At 41.9% G+C, this 24564-nt stretch overlaps 1 protein-coding gene across 2 annotated transcripts; it reads right to left on the reverse strand.

Moving 5' to 3' along the window:
* Window positions 1-45: 45 nt before the first annotated feature.
* Window positions 46-22810, reverse strand: TRMT10B (tRNA methyltransferase 10B). Of its 2 annotated transcripts, none has more exons than XM_003407851.4 (9): window positions 22724-22810; window positions 15107-15319; window positions 14381-14489; window positions 12212-12336; window positions 10971-11123; window positions 9273-9351; window positions 8521-8588; window positions 6773-6896; window positions 46-6204 (listed from the first exon to the last, which is right to left on the reverse strand). In XM_003407851.4, the coding sequence occupies exons 2-9, from the start codon at window positions 15290-15292 to the stop codon at window positions 6098-6100; spliced, it is 951 nt and encodes a 316-aa protein (XP_003407899.1). In that variant the 5' UTR covers window positions 15293-15319; window positions 22724-22810; the 3' UTR covers window positions 46-6097. The 2 variants fall into 2 exon arrangements, with proteins under 2 accessions (XP_003407899.1, XP_064147779.1); XM_064291709.1 differs by lacking the exon at window positions 22724-22810 and adding an exon at window positions 15686-22717.
* Window positions 22811-24564: the final 1754 nt, after the last annotated feature.

Below are 24564 nucleotides of genomic sequence, written 5' to 3' on the forward strand. Positions count from 1 at the left end.
ATGGTGTATTTATTATTAGGTGTTATCTCCCTTGGTTTTGCTAGAGTTCAGCTTTGATCATAAACTGGAAGTCAGCATTAAAGTAACTTTTCTGATAATAACAGTAAACATGGCCACCAAAGAAAATTCAGGCTATGTCGACAAGTATGAAAAAGCAAACAAGACCCCCCCGTAATCTCATTATTCAGTGAGTATTTAATAGCTAACAATCACCATGTGTTTACTATGTGCCAAGTATTGTTCCAAGTGCTTTGTTTGGATTTACTCATTTGCCTATTAGCTCTGCAGAAGACATCCTCCTAACTGAAGAAACTGAGGCACAGTTTGTCTACTTTCTTACCTACCATATGGGTATATATGTTTCTTTCCAAATTAAATGATTTATGTTTATATACTACTTTGTAATATATTTTGTCCACTTCATACAATGTTTAATACACTCTTAATGCTTCCTATAAAGATTCAATAGTTACATAATATTTTATTCTGATGTTAGAGGATATTTTGGGCATAACCACTTTTCTGTTGTTATATGATCCGCAATCATGAGGATCTCTGAATCCAAGTCTGGCCAAATCTTATTTTGCTAAAATCATTATCTAGAAGCCAGACAAAAACCTACCTGCCTAGATTTTGGGAAAAAAAAAGGAAAGGCTAGTGATTGAGTTGGAGAGGAAATTCTTTCATGCTATTTGATATTTTATGCAGACTTTATGAGTGAAGGTGAAAATTGGCAAATGATCCAGGTCAGTGGTTCAAGGGTCACAGGCTTCTCTGAACATATGAGAAGTGCTGTGGACCCTGAAGCTTATCTAGAAGTTCCTTTGGAACAGAGATTATAGAACTCAATCAATATGTTGATAAAGACCAAGAAGCTTTATGTGTTCCTAAAGATGTGTTCTATATAAATCAGAGTATACATACGCCAACTGATCTGTTTTTACTGTGCTTTAAGTGAAAGTTTATATATCAAGTCAGTCTCTCACACAAAAATTTATATACACCTTGCTATGTACTCCTAGTTGCTCTCTAATGAGTCAGCACACTCCTCTCCACCTGTATTCTCTGTGTCCATTCAGGAAGCTTCTCTCCCCACCTCTGCCTTCTCATCTTCCCTCCAGACAGGGGCTGCCCACATAGGCTCGTGTGTCTACTTGAGCCAAGCTCACTCCTCACCAGTATCATTTTTTATCTTGTAGTCCAGTCCAATCCCTGTCTGAAGAGTTGGCTTTGGGAATGGTTCCTGTCTTGGGCTAACAGAAGGTCTGGGGACCATGACCTCCAGAGTCCTTCTAGTCTCAGTCAGACCATTAAGTCTGGTCCTTTTACGAGAATTTGAGGTCTGCATCCCACTGCTCTCCTGCTTCCTCAGGGATTCTCTGTTGTGTTCCCTGTCAGGGCAGTCATCGGTTGTAGCCAGGCACCATCTAGTTCTGGTCTCAGGCTGATGTAGTTTCTGGTTTATGTGGCTCTTTCTGACTCCTGGGCTCATTATTACCATGCATGTCTGGTGTTTTTCATTCGCCTTTGCTCCAGGTGCGTTGCGACAAATTGATGCATCTTAGATGGCCACTTGCTAGCGTTTAAGACCCCAGACGCCACTCTCCAAAGTGGGATGCGGAATATTTCCTTAATAGATTTTATTATGCCAATTGACCTAGATGTCCCCTGAAACCATGGTCCCCAGATCCCCGCCCCTGCTACTCTGGCCTTTGAAGCATTCAGTTTTATCGAGGAAATGTCTTTGCTTTTGGTTTCGTCCAGTTGTGCTGACCTCTCCTGTATTGTGTGTTGTCTTTCCCTTCACCTAATATAGTTCTTGTCTCCCATCTAGTCTGATCTGTTTTTAAATGAATAAAAAGTCACTGATAGCATTGATCCAGTTATCATAGCTCTTGAGGGATTAAATTGTGTAAGGGAGGGAATGGAACAGAGAATTAACATCTTGATTCTTTTGTGGTATAGAATAAATTTTTTAATTTGCCAGCACATTAAAAAAAAAAAATTTTATTGTGCTTTAAGTGAAAGTTTACAAACCAAGTCAGTCTCTCATACAAACTTAAAAACACCTTGCTATATACTCCTTTTTGGGTATATACTCCTAGTTGCTCTCCCTCTAATAAGACAGCACACTCCTTCCCTCCACTCTCTATTTTCATGTCCATTCAGCCAGCTTCTGACCCCCTCTGCCATCTTATCTCTTTTGCAGACTTATCTCTTTTGCTGCCCACATAGTCTCATGTGTCTACTTGATCCAAGGAGCTCACTCCTCACCAGTATCATTTTCTATCCCATAGTCCAGTCCAATCCCTGTCCGAAGAGTTGGCTTTGGGAATGGTTCCTGTCGGGCTAACAGAAGGTCTGGGGACCATGACCTCTGGAGTCCTTCTAGTCTCAGTCAGACCATTAAGTCTGGTCTTTTTACGAGAATTTGGGGTCTGCATCCCACTGTTCTCCTGTTCCCTCAGGGGTTCTCTATTGTGTTCCCTGTCAGGGCAGTCATCGGTTGTAGCCAGGCACCATCTAGTTCTTCTGGTCTCAGGCTGATGTAGTCTCTGGTTTATGTGGCCCTTTCCATCTCCTGGGCTCATAATTACCTTGTGTCTTTGGTGTTCTTCATCCTCCTTTGCTCCAGGTGGGTTGAGAACAATTGATGCATCTTAGACGGCCACTTACTAGCGTTTAAGACTCCCAATGCCACTCTCCAAACTGGGATGCAGAATGTTTTCTTAATAGATTTTGTTATGCCAATTGACTTAGATGTCCCCTGAAACCATGGTCCCCAAACCCCCACCCCTGCTACGCTAGCCTTCGAAGTGTTCAGTTTATTCAGGAAACTTCTTTGCTTTTGGTTTAGCCCAGTTGGCCAGCACGTTAATTTATAGAGTTTACTAACACAAAATAGCATGAGTAACAGGCAACTATAAATAGGATACAAAAAAGGGAATCTCAGATTTGTGTCATAATATGCTCATGTGCCAAAATGCAATGTGTTTTCTGGTTACTTTCAAGTTAGGATTTTATCAATACTGTGTTTTTAGCTTTCAGTTTGATATGTTAATCACTCAACAAATATATATGAAGAATCTAGTTTGTACAAGGCTCAGAAGGACAGGAAGACATTCATAGGCTCATACTCAAGGGAGAACAGGCGAAGAGCCACAGGAAGGAACAGAGGGTTGTGGGAGCTCTAAGTAGGGACAGATCAGGGCAGGCTGACCCCGCAAAGCACATGTACAGTATTTTAGTGAATGGAGGAAAAAACATGATGGTCAGAGAAGGAAAAAGTCACACAACTTTATGTCGGTTTAGTGAAAATTAAACTCGTGATGGTACAATTATTTAAACTCTAAAGTCTTGGTCTTTCGCAAATGGATAAATGTATAAAAGATAACACATCTAAAGCCATGCAGTTTTAGGGCTAATTCCCTGTTATATAAACTTATTTACCTAATCAAAATACATCTGGGCACTTCCTATGAGCTAGGCTCTATGGGAGATACAAAAGGGCATAAAATGTGATCCGTGACATTAAAACCAAAACCAAACCCGCTGCTGTCAAGTCAATTCCAACTCACAGCAACTCTAGAGGACAGAGCAGAACTGCCCCACAGGGTTTCCAAGTAATGGCTGGTGAACTTAAACTGCTGACTTTTTAGTTAGCAGCCTTAGCTCTTAATCACTACTCCATCAGGGCTGTGGTAGCTTACAATCCTAGCGAAGATCTAAGATTTCAAATAAAGGTGTATTTGTGCCACTGCCACTTCTGCCCCTGCTCTTTGGTCATGGCACCTTTTCCCACTGAACCCTGGCACTGATTCCAAAGATTTTACTTTGGTCAGCCATTATAAATCAAAGGTGGCACTTGAAACAAAACATGTAAATACTTAACAGATGTTCTATTCTCTTTGGTATGTGTATGTGTAAACATACACGCACTGTTTCGGTACATAGAGTGCTGACAAAAATTACTATCTGTTTAAGCAGAAAAAGGTGGATTTGGAATTATGAGTAAATCAGGGTTCCAGGAAAAATAGGAACTGTATCAGGAAGAAAAAAGGCTGGACATAACACTCTAACCAGCTGTGATGTGAGATGCTGGACTGGCTCAAAGCCTCAGGAGAAAAGCAGGTTGGGAAGAGCTAACCTCTGGTCTTCTGGTAAACGGAGTTCTGGATGATCTCAGTTGTAATGAGTGGAAACAAGGCGTAGTGAGAAGAAGAATAAACTGAGGCAGGCCATCCAGGAGCTGGGACTTGATACACAGAGGGATTTGACAGAGTTGGAGACAGGGTGGGAGTGGAGAGGAAGAAACTATCTCTGCATTACAATAAGTCATGCTCCCCACTAAGGCAAGGGCTCTCAGGTGGTAATAAGGTGAAAGTCTCTATAACACTGATGGCGTATGAATGGATGACTGGGAACTCGTGTTAGGATTTGATGTGAGGCCTTATAACTGCTTACTGCTCAGTTACCAGTTGAAGATGGAGGGCTAACAAAACCTACTTACCACCCTGCTCTAGAGTAACCTTCACTAACAGGCAGTTTGATATTACACAGGGGCCATGGCTGTGGCTACTTCTCTCTACTTGAATTACAGAACACAAAATGGCTTCTTGTAAGATACATGTCCAGAAGTGAATACCGTGACAGAACCTGGTTTCTCCAAAGGCCATACTGGGGTATGTCTCTAACCTACCCTTGAGGGGGCCAACTCAGACCAACCAGTCTCAGAAAGCTCTCTCAAGGCCTCTCTAGCATCTCTTAATGAGGGCCATTCATATTTTCAAGTCTCCTTTTAACTGCTAGATGGATCAAGACTCCAGTGATGATCTATATGGGAAATCATTTTTACTGTAGCCATAGACATGAGGGAAGGAAAGAGCAGGCTGAAGTAGGAGCAGCATGTACCCAAATGCAGTGTACAATAGGGGTTCTCAAAATATGGTCCCCAGACCAGCTGTATCAAAATCACTGGGGAAAATACCAAACAAATTTCTGGACTCCACTTCAGACCCACTGAAAGGAGGCAGGGAAAGGTAGGAGTTTTCACTTTCAACAAGCCTCCCACTATAGTCTGTGAACCACCCTTATTGTGGATGAGCTTGTCCTGGGTATTTTACTTGAGCCCTGGGGCCTGGCTGAGCAGCTTCCCTTCTGTCCTAGGGACTAAGGAATTAGACTGTGTAAGTTTAAAATCCAGTCTCCACCACTTGCTAGTGAGGGACCCTAACCAAGTTTCAGGCCTTTTGAAATGTCATCTTCTGTAAACCACAGTTAAATATTTTTCTTTTTATAAAAATAATACATGCATATATTCTCACTGCAATATGCATAATAAATAGTGAGCCTTATTTTCTCATCTGTAAAAAAACGGGAAACATAATGACATAGTACCTTCCTCATGGGGTTGTTGGGATAATAAAATAATACAAAATCCTTAGCATAGTCTCTGGAACATAGTACGTGTTCAACAGATGTTAGCAAATATTACAAATGGAATCACTGGGGAAATGAAAATTCCCCAAACCCTACTGCCTCTGGTTTGCTTATGCAGAAACTGCAAAAGGCAGTTGCTATCACAGACCTAATTTTATTCTATGGATTTATTAGATAGGTTGGGAAAGGTCAGAATTGAAAATAAAATCAATCCAATATTAATGTATAATATATCAAATGTCCACCCTTTTCCATGCTAGAACATTATGTAACAGTGACCACTTGCTGAGGACACCACACACTAAGTCTCAAAACTCTGAAAGGTAGGTAATATTATTCCCACTTCTCATTTAAGAAAATTGAGGCTGGAGGAAAAAAACTAAGGCTAGAGCCTCAGTGTCCCAAAGCTACTAAAGTGGTGGAGCTGGGATTTGGACCCACGTTTTCTGGCTCCAAGTCCAAGCAAATGTCACAACATGCTACTTCTTACGTAATACAAGGGTCCAAAAAAGTATTAGTAGAGTGAGGCAGTATGGCTAGTTGGTCCCCCGGCAGGGAGGAGGTACCATCTAGGCACTAGGGGCTTCCCCTCACCACAAAAATATATTCTTCCACCTCCAGTACTTTGCTTCCTGCAACTACAGTCTTAGGCTGTCCATCAGTCCACTGAATTCTGAAGAACATAGCCTTTTCCAGAAGAAACACCTTTCTTCAGTGCTTCAGGCCAATTTCGAGTCTCAAAGTAAGTGGACAGGATATCAAAAACTGTTAGAGGGTAAACAGAGAACACAGTGACCACAGAGAGGAAAGAGAGCACTAGTAAATGACTAATGAGGAAAAGATTGTTCTGGAATATTTCATTCAACAAACATAATCTGCACCACACATGGTGCCAGGTCCTGGGCAGACAGACGCAAACAAAGACACAGCTCTGCCTGCCCTCAAGGACCTCAGCCTACACTGAGAGGGACAGGCCAGTGAATGGACAATGATGCCACAGAAAGAAACGTGCACTACAACTGGAACAGAAAGGAGGGACGCTGACCTGGCTCGAGAGAGGATGGGGAGCCAGCCAAGATGTCCTCCAAGGGGCTGAAGGTACGGCATTCTAGGCTAAGGGGACAATTTCAACTGTCTTTAACATAGCTGGGAGTCAGGAAAAAAATGAAGAATGCCTCTGAGTGGCCAGTACGCGTGCCACAAGGTGCACACAATAAAGCCCAAGCACATCAGTCAGAGGGAAGACTGAGTCAGGGGCCACTTACACGTACACACAACGTGAAGAGGCAGCACCAGAACTAACACCTGTTAGGCGTGGGCCATGTGAGCATACCTTGATTGAGGGCCAGTATCTCTGAGTGATAGTTTCTTCCGTTCTGGCGCCTGATCATATATTCCTGGATTGGCAAGCGGGCTGTCTGGACAGAGTGTTCTCGGGCCTTTTGAAATGTCACCTTCTGTAAACCACAGTTAAGTATTTTTCTTTTTATAAAAATAATAAATTAGTATTGTTTTTATATTCTCATTGTAATACACATAGCAAATAGTGAGAATCCCCATTTACCATCACTCCAATTTCCATCTGTTAATCATAATTAAAGGATAAAACATACTAAAAATAAGTGGCATGTGGCTGAATGGAAGAAACTGTGGATAATGAAGCATATTTACTTGTCCCAAGTAAAAAATGGCTTGTGCAGTAACACCTCACTTATTTGGGGGTCACTTATCCACTACCGCATCACATCCAAGCAGGAAATAAGCAAAGGCACCTCAACAGCCACAGTCTGCATCACAAAATCCAAGCAGTCTAACCAATCAGAGGAAAGCACCTCTGGCCCTAACCCAGAGCATGGAGACCCAACTCTGGATGTCTTGGGTTTTTTAGCCAATTGTTAGCAGCAAGTTAGAGAAAAAGGAGACAGGATTTAAGATAGGCATACCACTGGCAACAAGGCAACATTAAGATGTGAGAGCAAACAGCCCAATTAAAAGGAAGGGCTCTGAAAACTGGAAAAAGGGGTCACAAAAACTTAAGGTCAAACAATCGTGACCATTCAGGGTCAGAGTACAGCAACTGGTGCCATTTAGAAGATGGCCCTGAGTCATGAATTGAAGTTGACATTACATTTGCTAACTTGTAAAAAGCACTGGAAAGATTTCTACGTTTCTAAGATTTCATGATTAAAGGGAAAGGCTTAGATTACTGGGATAATTAACAAAGTGAGGCTTGGAAGGGATTTTGAAGGCATACAAGGCATTTTAATGCAATGGTTAAGAGCACTGCCTCCGGAGCCATACTACTTGGGTTCAAATCCTGGCTCTGCCACTTACTATATACATATATAAAATATACCCACAATTTATACTTGTATGACCACAGAATAACTCAAGGACACAAAGAGAAAATTTAACAGTGGTTGCCTCTGGGAAGGGAGACTAGGGGACAAAGGTGGGAGTGAGACTTACTTCTCACTCTCCTCCCTTTTGTATACTTTAACTATTATATCATAGGCATGCAAAATAGGTTAGTAAATAAAATTATCTCAACAACTCTTTGTATAAAAGAAACATAGCTTAAAATTCCATTGACACTCCAATTATTTCAATAAAACTACAATTCAAAAGAAATCTGGTCATCACCACTAAGCGTGAGGTTATAGGAAAAGACTTATGTCAGCAGCGAAGTTGGCCTGAGGAGAGCAAACTATCCTCTCACAAAGAACAAACAGCTGATAAGAATACTGAGTCAATGCTTCCTGGGTTAAGGCCCGGATTATCCTTGCAGAACTGAAGAGGGGAGGGAAGAAAGAAGCTCAATGACGATTATTTATGTCATTACCAAACACTCAGATTCCAATTCTTGACTCTTGATTCTATTAGGCCTAGGATTGCTGACATTGCTGATGAGGAGAGAGGGAACACCACAGGTGGGAGGGCCAATCTAGGGAGAAAAGTCGTCTTCTTCCTGTTCCCTCTGAGTTCTTAAGCCCTTTGGGTAAGATTATGACTGGGCGGGTGCCTCTAAAAGTAAGCACCACTTTTCAAAATACGGCTGTCGAGCCTAAATGGTATACTCACCTTCTGAATGCTTTCATCCACAAGTCCACCAAGAATGTAAATTTTGTTTACATCAACATCTTCAAGAGCTAATGAAAAAATAAAAGCCATTTAGATAAAATTTGTTTTATAATTTCTAATTCCAAAGAAAGTACAAATGAAATACAAAAAGATAGTAGACTCTAAAGTCTACTATCTTTAAAGTTAAATCTCTGAAAAAACCAACGAAATTGACAAACCTTTGGCATATCTAATTAAGAAAAAAAAATTATCAGACCCAAATCAAAATTAGGATTCAGGAAGGAGACAAAATTAAAGATACAGAGAAGCATGAAATAATTGAAGAGAATGCTATGATCAACTTAATACCAATAAACTTCAAAATTATGTAAAATGGATGAGCTTATAGTAAAAAATATATATAAACATATACATATATAAAAAAGTATATATATGTGTGCATATATATATATATAAACATAGACAGAGGAAGGGTAGACGGGGGAGCTGACAAAGGAAACTGGAAAGGATCACCAGGCAAAGTGGAAGGTCCAGCTGAGGATGGAGACCCTCAATTTGTGCCATTGTGTGCACATGGCAGGACATATGCAAAATACCCAGTGCAGTATCTGCCCATGAGTTGGGCAGTTAATACTCGTTCCCTTTTTTTTTGATTACTCCTTGGGTGTCTTTAACAAATTTGGCCACAGGGAGTAAAGAAACAAAGGGCTAACAACGATGTGTTAAACAAATCCATGTAATAAAGTACGCACCGTGTTCAGAGTCAGGAGTCAGGTACACAAGGGTTTTCAGAGGAAATAAACTAAAGCAGTCTTCTTCCGTTATGTCTAGCTGAAAAATACAAATAATCCAGCGTAGTGGGAACCAGGTTAAGACACAACGTACAACGCAACAACTACTTAATGAACATCTAGCTTCTATCAGGCATGGCTCTAGAGACACCAAAGGGCCGCAAGTATGACAGCCACTGCTCAGCAAGTACTTAGTCGAGAAAGAAATGAGACAGAAAGTGATATAGGGCCCTAACAGAGGCACAGAGAACATGCCCCAAGGCTGCAGGAGAGGGAGTAACAAAACTGGGGAGGACCTTTTGGCAAATGGAATGCTGGAACTGGGTTTCTATAAAAAGATCAAATTGACCCTTACGAAAGGGAGAAGCACTATCAGCGGAGGGGATAGCCCCAACAAGGCACAAAGACAACAAAGCAAAGGGACTTTGTGGCCCTGCGGGTCTGTCTGGCTGTGTACAGGAATCATAAAAAGAAGTACAGGGAAGTAAAGCAGGAAATGGGTGCACTACAGAACTGTTAAGATGGCAGCAGCAACCACAACTAACTGTGCAGTACCAAAAGGTGCACTCTTCACACTCCTCGCCTCCATGGGCCGCCCTAGAGAAGGCCATGACTGCTCAGTCTAAGCTATATAATGACAACACACAGGGTGTTTTTACCGACGTATCTTAGGAATTGATCTAAATTCTCACCTGACATCTACCACAACATCTATGAGATCCTAGGGAACGTGCTGAAGGGTACTTTAGTACTCCACTTCTACCATCATATGGATAAAGACATTGAGGATCAGAGAGGTTAAACCACACCACTTGCGTAAGAGCTCAACTTAGAACCTGGCATCCTGCCTTCCAATCAAGCTGGATATGGTCACTCAGAACAACTTCTCCCTAAAACTCATCTTAAATCCACATCACTTCCAAAAGGATTCTCTCCTTTCCCCCAAAATTCAAGTTCCCCAATTTTGCACTACTGAAAACAAGAAAGGAGTCATGGCATTTCCCCAAAACTTCATTCCTGGAGTACACAGTCTGGCATACAGGTTTTTGTTGTTGTTAGGTGGTGTCAAGTTGACTCCAGTTCACAGCAATCCCACGTGACAGAGAAGAATTGCCCTACAGGGCTTTCTAGGCTGTAATCTTTACGCGAGCAGATGGCCCGGTCTTTCTCCCGCAAAGTTGCTGGGTGGGTTTGAACTGCCAACCTTTTCGGTAGCAGCCTAGTGCTTAATCATTGTGCCACCAGGGCTCCTACTACATACAGTATACAAGACACAAAAATACACTCCTAGATATTGGTAATATTGGTCTGCCACTGCAGGAGAAAGATGAGAAAAAATTTTTAAATGTAGCAACTGATGAGAAGTTCTGAATTTTTCAGATTGCAAAAGTGAAAGCATATAATTGATATCTTTTTACATTAAAGGAAACCCTGGTGGCGTAGAGGTTAAGTGCTACGGCTGCTAACCAAAGGGTCAGCAGTTCAAATCCGCCAGGCGCTCCTTGGAAACTCTATGGGGGCAGTTCTACTCTGTCCTATAGGGTCGCTATGAGTCAGAATCGACTCGACGGCACTGGGTTTGTTTGTTTGTTTGTTTTTGGTTTCTACATGAAAAAGTAAAAAATTTATTACTACCCCACAACCACTTTTGAGACTTACCACGTAACTAGAAAAGCCATCGTTCATCCTCAAACACTCTTCATACAGGGGACTGTCTCTTGAGAATCCAGCAAGGCAGATCCAAAATGGCTTGTCAGCTTTTTTATTTGAACCATACAACCTTCGGATCTGTCCTGCCAGTCTACTTAACTCCTTCAACGAAATAAGGACAAAAGGTAAAAATGTGCCAACTCACTCTACACTCATTATCAACAAATGGTTGCTCAGCAAGTTCGCTGAATGCTTCTCATGAACCCATGAACTGGGCTGGCCCCCTTTAAACCAGCACATGGATGTGTGAGCACATGGGACCGCCTACGGCACCGCACCTTACAGCTGAGAATTCAGGTGACGGTAACAGCCCAGAAAGAGTGAGTTAATGGAAAAGCCGGAAATTCTGCCTCATTCTGGCCTTGCTGTTCTGCTGCTTCCCACAATTTCTAATATGATTTTGAAATTGTTATTTTAACATTTGTCTAAAATCTTACCAAGTGATCCTTACTACTTAAATTTTTACAAAGAGGTTAGATTACTATACAGAGATTTCTATATTCCATGAGATAAACTTGGTACCTTTTCCCTCAGTCCACCGTGACTTCAGAGACATCATCCTTCTACAAAGGTGGTTTCACAATCTAGCCTGATTTAGTTCAGTGGAGGGAGGAGAAAAAGGCTTTTGAGTTTGATTTAATCTGATATCACAATTAACATAAAAAGTAGAGAATTCCTAGTTGACTTCTCAGAGAGCTATAGGTAGAGGCTCCATGTAATAACTCCACATCTGCGGTTCTCCCAGCTTCTCTGAAAAGCATGTAAACAGTAGCAAATACAACAATGGAAAACAGAAAGCTCTATTCAATGTTACCACCAGGTAACGTTCAAACAACCTGGCAAGTAACCCTCTACTTGGCAGGAGACCCAAGGTTTAGTCTCTGGAGAATTGAACCTGAAAGAGTTTATCCAGAGTGCAGACACCACAGACAGACAGGGAAAGGTATTAGGCTCAAACCAGAATGATGAGGTAAAAATTTGCTAACTGAACTGGAGGATGTCTATTCTCTTTCAGATTCTTTACAGCAGCCATCTCAGAACTCAGAAGCCCACTGCAGAAAACCAAACACTTGCTGGTTTACTGCAAAGCCACAGAAGCTGGAGCTGATCATGCTCTTTGTGAAAGTTGCTCCTTTCTGAGCCTCCCTCCCTCCTGTAAGCTGGAATTTGGGGCTCAGTGGATGTTCTACCTTCTTAGACATGTGGTCCGTCATACTCAAATCAATACAGAGTCTTGGTCCTGTGTGTTTGGCTTCCAAAAGTCTCTCTCTGGTTAAGGCTTTCAGAAAACGTTTGCTGTGCTGGGGGCAGATGCCTAAAACGGAAATACAAGAAAGGAATAAAAGTGGAAAAAAATAATATTCAGTAAGAAACCTCTCTCCAGACTGTGGAGAGACTCGAACACTTATACACTGCTGGTGGTAGTGTAAAATGGTACAACCACTTTGGAAATCGATTTGGCGCTTCCTTAAAAAGCTAGAAATAGAACTACCATAGGATCCAGCAATCCCACTCCTTGGAATATATCCTAGAGAAATAAGAGCCTTTACACGAACAGATATATGCACACCCATGTTCATTGCAGCTCTGTTTACAATAGCAAAAAGACAGAAGCAACCAAGGTGCCCATCAACAGATTAATGGATAAATAAATTATGGTATATTCACACAATGGAATACTACACATCGATAAAGAACAGTGATGAATCTGTGAATCATTTCATAACATGGAGGAACCTGGAAGGCATCATGCTGAGTGAAATTCGTCAGTTGCAAAAGGACAAATATTGTATAAGACCACTATTATAAGAACTTGAGAAATAGTTTAAACTGAGAAAAAAGGATTCTTTTGTGGTCAAAGAGAGTGGGGAGGGAGGGAGGGTGTGAGGGGGCATTCACTAATTAGATAGTAGATAGGAACTACTTTAGGTGAAGGTAAAGACAACACACAATACAGGGGAGGTCAGCACAACTGGACTAAACCAAAAGCAAAGAAGTTTCCTGAATAAACTGAAAGCTTCAAAGGCCAGTATAGCAAGGGGCAGGGGTTTGGGGACCATGGTTTCAGGGGACATCTAAGTCAATTGGCATAACAAAATCTATTAAGAAAACATTCTATATCTCACTTTGAAGAGTGGCGTCTGGGATCTTAAACACTAGCAAGCAGCCATCTAAGATGCATCAACTGGTCTCAACCCACCTGGAGCAAAGGAGAATGAAGAACATCAAGGACACAAGGTAATTACGAGGCCAAGAGACAGAAAGGGCCACATGAACCAGAGACTACATCAACCTGAGACCAGAAGAACTAGATGGTACCCGGCTACAACCGATGACTGCCCTGACAGGGAACACAACAGAGAACCCCCGAGGGAAGAGGAGAACAGTGGGATGTAGACCCCAAATTCTCATAAAAAGACCAGACTTAATGGTCTGACTGAGACTAGAAGGACCCCGGTGGTCATGGCCTGCAGACCTTCTGTTGGCCCAAGACAGGAACCATTCCTAAAGCCAATTCTTCAGACATGGATTAAACTGGACAATGGGTTGGAGAGGGATGCTGGTGAGGAGTGAGCTTCTTGGATCAGGTGGACACTTGAGACTATATTGGCATCTCCTCCTTGGAGGGGAGATGAGAAGGTGGAGGGGGTTAGAAGCTGGCGAAATGGACACAAAAAGAGAGAGTGGAGGGAGGGAGCGGGCTGTCTCATTAGGGGGAGAGTAACTGGGAGTATGTAGCAAGGTGTATGTAAGTTTTTGTGTGAGAGACTGACTTGATTTGTAAACTTTCACTTAAAGCACAATAAAAATTATATATAAAAAAAAAAGAAAGAAACCTCTCTCCAGCCAGGTGAGTACTTTTTGCATATAAAGAGAAACTTGGGACTTGTACAAGGTACGCACTCACTAGATTTAGGTATACCAGAGTAGGCTCTGGAGCTGACTGCTGGGATTCAATCCTAGTTCTCATTAACTATATGACCTTGGGCATGCTACCTAATCTCGCTGAGCCTCTCAGTCTCTTTACCGACAATATGGGGGTGATAACAGTATCTACTCCCTGGAGTAATCCAAGCAAAATTCTTAGCATTGAACCTAACACATACCACTGAATAATGTTAGCAGTTGTTGGTATCATTCCTTCTATGTTCACTAAAACCCCACCCAGTGCCGTCAACTAGACAGCTTATGAAGGCAGCCTTAAATTTTGCCTTCTTTGATACTACATTCTCACCAAATAGGACAATGGGCCATATCTTCCAGATGTTCGTTTTTACTTAAATATTTTCCTACTCTTCTAGGACACCAATTTGCTAAGAAATAAATATGATTACACCAGTAAACTGGTTTATTGTTACCTGGATTTTCAGCACGGTTGGCTTTTCTTCTTTCTTTTTCTTGCTTTCTTTTGCTCTTCTTTGCTGCAACTATCTTTTCCCAGTGTTTCTGTTTCCTTTGCACATTTTTCTTACGTTATCCAGAAAACAAAATTGTTTGAGAACTTCATAAGCACCAAAAAGGAAAACGAATATTAGAAATAGTTACTTCATTATTTATTTTAAAGTTAGGAGAGAAAAAGGACATTAGTCTTAAAAAACAAATGTAGACTAGATTGAATTTAGAAAAAAAACAGCCCCAGAAAAAGAGATGTGACCTTCCCTAGGTCAAGATTAATTCAGGGCTTAAAGTTGAGATTTCCTGACCCTTCTGACATGTACAAAAAATTTCTCTTGATCTCTTATTTACTTCTCCTACGACTCAAAGGAGCCCTGGTGGCACAGTGGTTAAGAGCTATGGCTGCTAACCAGAAGGTCAGCAGTTCGAATCCACCAGCCACTCTGTGGAAACCCTATGGGGCAGCTCTACTGTGTCTTATAGGATCCCTATGAGTAATCGACTCAATGGCAACAGGTTTGGTTTTTGGTTTTATGACTCAAATGGAACTGAAACCCTAAGCCAGATAATAAAACTCATCACTTGGGATACACAAAACTCATTCCCAGTTTCTCTTTTTATAACTGGTATCTACTCTCACAACAGGGATCTCATCAAAAGCCCACGGCCCAGCAGCGCACTGCACTCACCGAGCACCAGGTTGCACTGCCTGTGGGCAGGCTCCCACTCTCTCGGCTCTCACATTCCACGTCAATCTGAAGAAGCTGGAAGCTTTCGGAAACGCCATCTTCACCTGCGTCCTCCAGGAGGCCTTCTTGGCCCAGCGGCACATGTGACTCTGTTTTCCAAGCACTCCCTTCCAATTTCCAGTCCATGTGCTTCCTCTGCCCTGATCACCCAGACTGGAAAAAGGTACGGTTTTGTGAGATATTACATTATTTCAAATACATAGGTATCTCCCTATATTCAAACGACAAATAATGTTATTTTGTGTAAAATACTGACTGAAACTTATTGAACTGAGAAACACATGTGTACCTTCCAGAAAAATGATTCAGATAAAGAAACATTTAGTAGTAAGGAAGCTAAATACACTTCTTAGAGGACAAGTGCAGTTCCTGACACTTAACCAACCCATTTATAGTGTTCTTCGAAATGCACTCTATGATATGAAGGTGGGTCAGAGATAGCAAAAGTCACCTCTGCTATTGTATTTCAAAGTTTATTTTCAAAATGAGTACTTTAGCAAATGTTTATTGAGCACCTACTATGTGCAAGTTCCTGTACTAGAAACATGCTGGGAGAATGAAGAGCTGGCCAAAAACTACGACAAGAGAATTCTTCTAGGTTGCTGGTGATGCATCAGAATTGGCTTTTAAAATTATGTATTCTCTCCTCCAACTTAGTTGAGTATCACTCCAGCAAAAAGCCACAGTCACCAGTGGAAATGTTTAACATCCCTCAGAAGTGCTGAGGTAAAAAACACATGGGGAACCAATGTTACAATACATATAACAAATGACATTACAGTCTCAAAGTGGTATTCAAAATTCCTGAGAAAGAAATAATATGGAAATCAGAAATGCTCTAGTCTATGCTCAAGTGTCGCCAAGAGTGGCATGACCACTGCCCATGCCTGCTCCTCTGAGTTCAGTCACACTACCATTATTTTAGGAAAAGTGTATCTTTAAAAATATAAACCAATATAATTAAGATATATGCAGGTGGTAAAAAGAGCTATTTATACTGAAAAGTAACGATCCTCACTTCTAACCCTTCTAACTCTAGTGGCAACCTAACCTGAAATCATATGCTTACACTTTTTCACTTACCAACTTTGAAATTCACTGACTCTCTATAAAACATGAAAATTCAAATCACTTACACTACCTTCCTTGTAGTGCAGTGAATTACTTAAACATGGCTCTTCTGGCCATAGTCTTTGTAATTCCCACCAAATGACTGGGTAGAATTATGTAAATGAGGTGCTTACAGCCCACCAAGGGGATTGGACAGCTTGCTAATAATGTAAATTAGGTACACAGCACTCATGTGGGGGTGGGAGCATGCAAATAAGGTGTATGGAACCCTGACAAGGGGATCGGTCAGCTCTGCCATCTTGTTAGGCTTAAAATGAGCCATCCCAGAGGTCGGAAGAGAAGATCTCAGCACCACCGCCACCAAGAAAGAAGAGCCAGGAATGGATTGTGTCCTTTGGATACAGGGTCCCTGTGCTGAGAATGTCCTAGGTCCAAGAGACAAAGAGCTATAACACTGGATATGGAGAGAGATAGCAGCGGCAGTGGGAAGCAGAGGCATAGAGATGACAGCAGCAGAGGCAGAAGAAACAGGAGACAGGCAAGAGACTAACAGGAAAAGCTCGGTGGCCTGCCAGCCCACAGCGTGAGAAAGCTGAGAGCCTTCAGGCAGGAGGCTTGCTACCAGAGTGGAGTGCCTCCAGGCACTTATCAGAGCTAGGCTCACTGACTCATGAAATGAGACAGCTGAACACCTTCAGGTAGGAGGCTTCCTGGAGGAGTGGGGTGCCTCCGGGCACTTGGCAAAGGAGCTAGGCTTACCAACTCACAGAATAGAAGAGCTGAGAGCCTTTGGGCAGAACCTTACTGGTGGAGTGGGGTGCCTCCACGCCCTCAGCAGAGCTAAAAGCTTTGTGACACTTGCCTGCAGGCACTGCTAAGAAGAAGCTGCCCCGATTGAAGAACTGTATCCTGAGAGTTCCCGAACTGAATTGTAACCTGTTACTTCCCTAACAAAACCCATAACCATGAGTACTGCCTATGAGTTTTGTGTGGCCACTACAACAAATTATCAAACCCAGCAGAGTAGAGAGTACCATGGGAGGGACAGTTGGTGTCAGAATCGGTAAGAAGGTTGAAGGGTGGAGGCATGTCCAACCTCCACCTCCTAAGACTCAGCCTTGGGCTGTTGATCTTGATTCTCCTTCCCCCTCCTGAAGTTAGAGGAGGTCAGACGCCCCCGTCATGCCATTTTTACACTCCTATTATATTTTTCAATTAGTTGCTATTATCTTTAAGATTTTTTAGGTATAATTTATACACAGTAAAATGCAAAAAATTTAAGAGTACAGTTCAATGAGTTTTGACAAATGCATAGAGCCTGTGTTACCTACACTCCCATCAAGATACAGAACATTTCCATCACCCCAGAAAGTTCACTTCCTTCTGTACTTTTTCCAGGTCAATTTCTATCCTATCCCCACTGACTACTAAAGACAACCATTATTTTATAACCATAGGTTAGTTTTGCTTGTTATAAAACTTCATATAAATGGATTCAAACAGTATGTACTCTTTTGAATCTGGCTTTTCCCCTTCAACATGTTTTTGAGATTCACATATGTTGCTGGATGTACTTCGTTCCCTTTTTATTGCTGAGTAGTATCCCATTTTAAGAATATATCACAAGAAGAGAAACTAGATAACTGGGAGCTTCTAAAAATCAAACACCTATGCTCATCAAAAGACTTCACCAAAAGAGTAAAAAGATAACCAACAGACTGGGAACAAAATTTCGGCTACGACATATCCAACAAGGGTCTAATCTCTAAAATCTACAAGACACTGAAACACCTCAACAACAAAAAGACAAATAACCCAATTAAAAATATGGGCAAATGATATGACCAGACACTTTACCAAAGAGGACATTCGGGCGGCTAACAGATACATGAGGAAATGCTCACGATTATTAGCTGTTAGAGAAATGCAAATCAAAATTACAATGATATACCATCTCACCCCAACGAGGCTGGCACTAATCCAAAAAACACAAAGCAAAAAGTGCTGGAGAGGTTGTGGAGAGACTGGAACACTTATGCACTGCTGGTAGGAATATAAAATGGTACAACCACTTTAGAAACTGATTTGGTACTTCCTTAAAAAGCTAGAAACAGAAGTACCATACGATCCAGCAATCCCACTCCTTGGAATATATCCTAGAGAAATAAGAGCTGTCGCATGAATAGATATATGTATACCCATGTTCACTGCAGTGCTGTTCACAATAGCAAAAAGATGGCAACAATTTGGGTGCCCATCAACAAACAAATGGATAAACAAATTATGGTACGTACACACAATGGAATACTACGCAACGATAAAGAACAATGAAGAATCCACGAAACATCTCACAATGTATATGAATCTGGAGGGCATTATGCTGGGTGAAATTAGTCAGTCGCAAAAGGACAAATACTGCATGAGATCACTATCATAAGAACTCAAGAAAAGGTTGAAACTCAGAAGAAAACATTCTTTTATGGTTACGAGGGTGGAAGGGGAAGGAAAAGGGAATTCACTAACTATATGGCAGACAAGAATCATTTTGGGTGAAGGAAAAGACAACACACAATACAGAGGAAGTCGGCACAACTAGACTAAACCAAAAGCTAAGGAGTGTCTTCAACACACCCAAACACTTTGAGGGACGGAGTAGCTGGGGCTGGGGTCTGGGTACCATGGTTCTGGGGGATATCTAGGTCAGTTGGCATAACAAAGTTTATTAAGAAAATGTTCTGCATCCCACTTTGATGAGTGGCATCTGCGGTCTTAAAAGTTTGCAAGCAGCCATCTAAGATACATCAATTGGTCCCAACCCACTTGTAGCAAAGGAGAATGAAGAATACCAAAGACACAAGGAAAATATTAGCCGAAGAGACAAAAGGGCCAGTTAAACCAGAGACTCCATCAGGCTGAGACCAGAAGAACTGGATGGTGCCCACCTACCACCAATGACCGCCCTGATGGGGAACACAACACAGAGTCCCTGATAAAGCAGGAAAAAAGTGTCTAATCACAAAAGAAGACCAGACTTAATGATCTGACTGAGACTGGAAGAACCCCCAAAGCCATGCCCCCCGGACGCCATGTTAACCCAGAACTAAAACCATTCCCGAAGACCACTCTTCAGACAAAGATTAGACTGGACTATAAAATATAAAATAACACTCGTGAAGAGTGTGCATCTTAGTTCAAGCAGATACATGTGACCAAATGGGTGGCTCCTGTCCGGAGACAGGATGAGAAGGCAGGAAAGGACAGAAGCTGGTTGGATGGACACAGGAAACTCGGGGTGGAAAGTGGGAGTGTGCTGTCACATTGCAGGGACTGCAACTAGTGTCACATGACAATACATGTATAAAATTTTCTGTGAGAAACTAACTTGAGCTGTAAACTTTCACCTAAAGTACAAAAATATGTGTATGTATATATATGTGTGTGTGTGTGTGTGTGTGTATATCTCACAATTTATTTATTCTCCTGTTGATGAACATTTGGATTTTTTCTAGTTTGGTATTATGATGAACAAACCTGCTATGAACATTCTCAATACAAGTGTTTTTGTGGACATATGTTTTCACCATCTATTGGCTTTTTTTTTATTGGCTAAGTGCCTTAGAGTAGAATTGCTGGGTCATAGGATAGGTACGGTTAACTTATAAGAAACTGCCATTAGTTTTCCAAAGTAATTGTACCATTTCACACTGCCGCCAGCAATGTTTGAGAATTTCAGATGCTCCACATTCATCGCCAACATTTGTTGTCAGGGTTTTTAATCTTAGCCATTGTATAGCGGAGTCTCATTGTGGTTTTAATTTGCATTTTTTTGATTATTAATGATATCATGTACTTTTCCATGCAGTTTATTGGCCATTCATCATTTATCTTCCTTTGTGAGGTATCTGTTCAAATCTTTTGCTCATTTTGAATTATCTTTTTATTATTGAGTTGTAGAAGTTTGTCATATATTCTGGATACAAGTTCTTTTCCAGATATATGAATTTAGAGTATTTTCTCTCAGTCTGTGGTTTGCCTATTCATTCCTTTAACATTGTCTTTTGATGGATAGAAGTTTTAAATTTTGATCAAGTCTAAGTTAACAACTTTTTTTCTTTTATGGTTCATGTTTTTTGTGTCCTCTAAGAAATCTGTGCCTACCCCAAAGTCACAAAGATATTCTCCTCTATTCTATTCTGGAAGATTTATAGTTTTAGTTTTTATGTTTAGGTCTATAATGTATCTCAAATTTATTTTTGTGTATGGTGTGAAGTAGGGGTTAAGGTCTATTTTTTTCCCCCGTATGGATATGAGGAGGCTCAGCATGATTTTTTTCCTCTCCCACCTGAATTACTTAGGCACCTATATTTTTCACTGTTTGTCTATTTCATCTAAGTTGTCAAATTTGACATAAAGCTATTCACAAATATCATCTTTTTAAATGTCTGTAGTATCTATGGAGCCCTGATGGCACAGTGGTTAAGAGCTCAGTTGCTAACCAAAAGCCACCAGCCGCTCCTTAGAAACCCTTAGGAAACAGTTCTACTCTCTCCTATACGTTTGCTATGAGTTGGAATCAACTCGGTGGCAACGGGTAACATGTAGGATCTATAATGATGTCACCTATTTCATTCCTGATATTTGTACTTTGTGTATATGTGTGTGTCTCTCCCTCTATGGTTTATCTTTGTTTTTCCTTGATCTGTCCAGGCTGAGGCTTATTAATTGTGTTACTCTTTTCAAAGAATCAACTATCGATTTCACTTATTTTTCTCTGTTGTTTATTTTCTATTTAACTGATTTCAGCTCTTATTTCCTTCTTTCTACTTTCTTTGGGTTCAATATGTCCTTTTTCTAGCTTCTTAAGGTAGAAGCTAATTGATTTTAACCTTTTCTTTTTATATTTGTATCCTCAGTGACCAGCACAAAACCTGGCACAGAATGGAAGCTCAGTCAATACTGAATAGAAAGCTACCACCTAAGGATTCTCAAAAAGCAAAGGTGAAATTGGGCATCACAGAAACACGGATCTAAGTTTTTGTATGAGAGACCAACTTGATTTGTAGATTTTCACTTAAAGCACAATTCAAAAAAAAAAAAAAAAAAAACACGGATCTACTTAATCCATGTGGCATATATCTATGACCAAATTTAGCACTTTTATTCCTTCATTAAAAATCTTCTCTGAGAAGCCAGCAGGGGACAGGAGCTGGTTGAATGGACACGGCGAATACAGGGTGGAGAGGAGGAGTGTGCTGTCTTACTAGGGGGAGAGCAGCTAGGAGAACATAGCAAGGTGTGTATAAAGTTTTTGTATGAGGGACTGACTTGATCTGCAAACTTTCAATTAAGGCATTAAAAAAAAAAAAAATTTCTCTGAGCCTCCAGGTCCTGTGCTGGGCATTGAGGCTACTCAACTAATTATCCCGTCATTCAACAGACATTTACTAAGCACCTGCCATAACTGTACATGCTGGAGATTTGGAGATGACATACATCTGTCTTCATGGGGCTCTAATTATCTGATTTAGCCTGGTCTGCCTATGTTTTCCCACTAGATTATGAACCTTTATAGACCAAACAGGATTAAGGATTCACCTGCACATTCCAGTAGTCAGCTCCGAGTCTCACAGAATAGGAGCATCCCAAATGTCTGATAATCATGTCACTCTTCTACTCAGAGCCCCGCAGTTCACCATTTCATTTACAGTAAAAGGGAAATTCCTTAGTGGCCTATGTGGCTCATCAAGATCTATCTCCCCCCATCTATCTTCCTCTGCACTCTCTGGTGTACTTGCTGTTCCTCAAACAAACTAAGGATATTTCCACCTCAAGGCTTCTGCACTTGCTGTTATCTCTATCTGCAATGCTCTTCCCTCCATATATTTACATGACTACCTTGGCACTACACTCATGCAACACAGCCTATTTTTTACTTCTTTATCTTATTTTTTGCCCGAACCTCCCCAATCCTTAGGATGAAAGCAAGGGCTTTTGCTTTCTTCACTGTAGTATCCTCTGCTTTTAAAAAAGGGCTTGGTACACAGTACACGCTGCATACATACTTGCTGAATTAATGAATCCTCCACCCCCACCCCCATCTCTGGGTTGACCTCAGACTTTTTCAGGCCAGGTCTCACTTGATGGGTGTATACACGGGCGCTAAGTAATGGACCAGCCCCTCTTTGCATACTTCTCTCATTTTTTCATTCTAAGTTTTAATCTACCGAAGCTGGCTCCACGCTTCTGACACCTTCAGAACATCGAGACCTCACACCCGAGAATATCCCGCCTGTGGGTCCCGCCTGTCCTCAGGCTGCCTGTCAGACGCGAGACCGGAAGAGAAAGAACCAGGAAGGTGGGGTACCCTGGGTCCGGTAAATGTTAAATGCTACTTCCCCGGCATCAGCCTCGCCCGCGAGCGAGGTGACAGTCTCTAGCCGGATCCCCAGCGCCTGCTCAGCACCCCCAAAAGAGCCCCGGGCGTACCTGATTTGGTCACCTCACGCGGCAGTAGCACCACACACTTGGCTCCGCTTTCGTATCACTTCCGGTTTCTGGTCCCTCTTCGAACAGCATCCTGGGAAGTGTAGTTTTCAGGCTGACGGCTTGTAGTGCTGGGCCAGAGCGCTGCTGGGGCTTCCACTGGACCGTGACGGTAGGGAACTGTGTTCCCACCACAGTGTTAAAGGCACTCTCTGACCTTCAGCTTCCTGGTCTGTTAGATAGACTTCATAGGGCTGCTGCACATGACCAGGTGCTTTGCTGGCTATCAAGAACTGGGCATTAGAAACTGGACTAAAACCAAGACTCGAACCACGCTTCATCCTGCTACCACGATGCCCTACCCTTGGCCCTCGAGCTGACACAGCATTTTCCTGAGCACACAGCCCCCTTCCCCACTACCTGGCTGTCCAGGCTCACAATATAGAGATATCCCAGCTTAAGCAGGTAAAGAGTCTAATCTCTGGCCACTCTTCCCTCCTGATATCTCCAAACTGAGACTCAGAGACATGAAGCTACTTACACAAGCCTTCGCCTGATAAAGACTATCAGCCACTCTATCCTTTACTCCTGCAATGCTTGGGGTCTCACCTTTTCAAAGAGACTACCATGAATGAACCAGAAATAGAAATATCTCTGGCTCAGGAAACCACAGGCCAGTTGGATCCCTTCTAGGCCCCTTACTGGACTCTACATAGCTCCTCCTGGACCTCCCACGCTTTCCTCAATCCATCGTTTATCTGATACCAGAGCAACTTTTTAAATCCTAAAACTAAAAATTTCCCCCATAAGGCTTTTTCTAAAGCCCAGCTCTAATGTCTCTTCTCTGTTCAGGAGCTGGCCCTACGTCCCACTGCCTGCTGTAATTCCTCAGCGTGGGAGGCAGAGTGCCTCAAATCCTCTTCAGTGGCCCTTTCAGGTTTTAGCTCCCACCACACCTACCAGTCCCTGAACCTCACACTCAGCCATACCGAATATCCTTCTCTCTTTCTGCCCCGATGTGCCCCCTCCCTGCCACACCTGTGTCCCTTCACCTCTAAGTGAGCTCATGGCCACTTCCCCTTTGAGAGCCCTTCTTAATTGGTCTCACTGCTCCCTGTACCCCCACCCCATCCATATGCTAGATAGATTATGTATCTCCCTGCTCAAACCCCTCAGTGGCTCATCATACTTGGGTATAAAATCTAAACCCCTTTCCCATGCCTTGCACAGCAGAGCTCCTGCCTGCCCCTTTAGTCTCCTCTCCTATCACTGTTCCTCCTGCTTGCTATGCTACAGACACACGGTCTTCTTGAAAAGTTCCAAACACACCAAGGGCCTTTACAGATGCCTTTCCTTCTCTTCCAGGGTTGGTTCCTTATTTTTTAGGCTTCAGCTTAAGCATTCCCTCTCCAGAGAAGCCTTTACTGACCACTTAGGTAAGATTGGCTCATCCCACTCCCATCTGGCACTCCATTTTCTTTATAAAACCCAAAACCAAACCCATTGCTGTCAAGTCGATTCTGACTCATAGCAACCCTATAGGACAGAGTAGAACTGCCCTATAGAGTTTCCAAAGAGCACCTGGCAGATTCAAACTGCTGACCTTTTGGTTAGCAGCTGTAGCACTTAACCACTATGCTACCAGGGTTTCCATTTTCTTTATACAACATGATTTTTTTTTTTTCTGTGTCATTCCTATTAGATTGTAAAGTCTTTGAGGGGACTGCATCTGCCATGTTCATGGTTGTATTCCCAATGCCACTGTGTAGTAAATATTTGTTGACAGAAAGAACAAGTGAATGATTTTTCTCCTTTCTTGACACATCAAATTCTAGTTTCCTTTC

The sequence above is a fragment of the Loxodonta africana genome, chromosome 9, assembly GCF_030014295.1.
Source record: "Loxodonta africana isolate mLoxAfr1 chromosome 9, mLoxAfr1.hap2, whole genome shotgun sequence".
NCBI classification, from domain to species: domain Eukaryota; kingdom Metazoa; phylum Chordata; class Mammalia; order Proboscidea; family Elephantidae; genus Loxodonta; species Loxodonta africana.

Coding starts and splice junctions, on each gene's coding strand:
- TRMT10B (XM_003407851.4), bottom strand. CDS start 15,292: ATGGACTGGAAATTGGAAGGGAGTGCTTGGAAAACAGAGTCACATGTG. Junction 11,124..12,211: donor CGGACCACATGTCTAAGAAG/GTAGAACATCCA, acceptor ATTTCGTTGAAG/GAGTTAAGTAGACTGGCAGG. Junction 9,352..10,970: donor ATGGCTTTTCTAGTTACGTG/GTAAGTCTCAAA, acceptor TGTATTTTTCAG/CTAGACATAACGGAAGAAGA.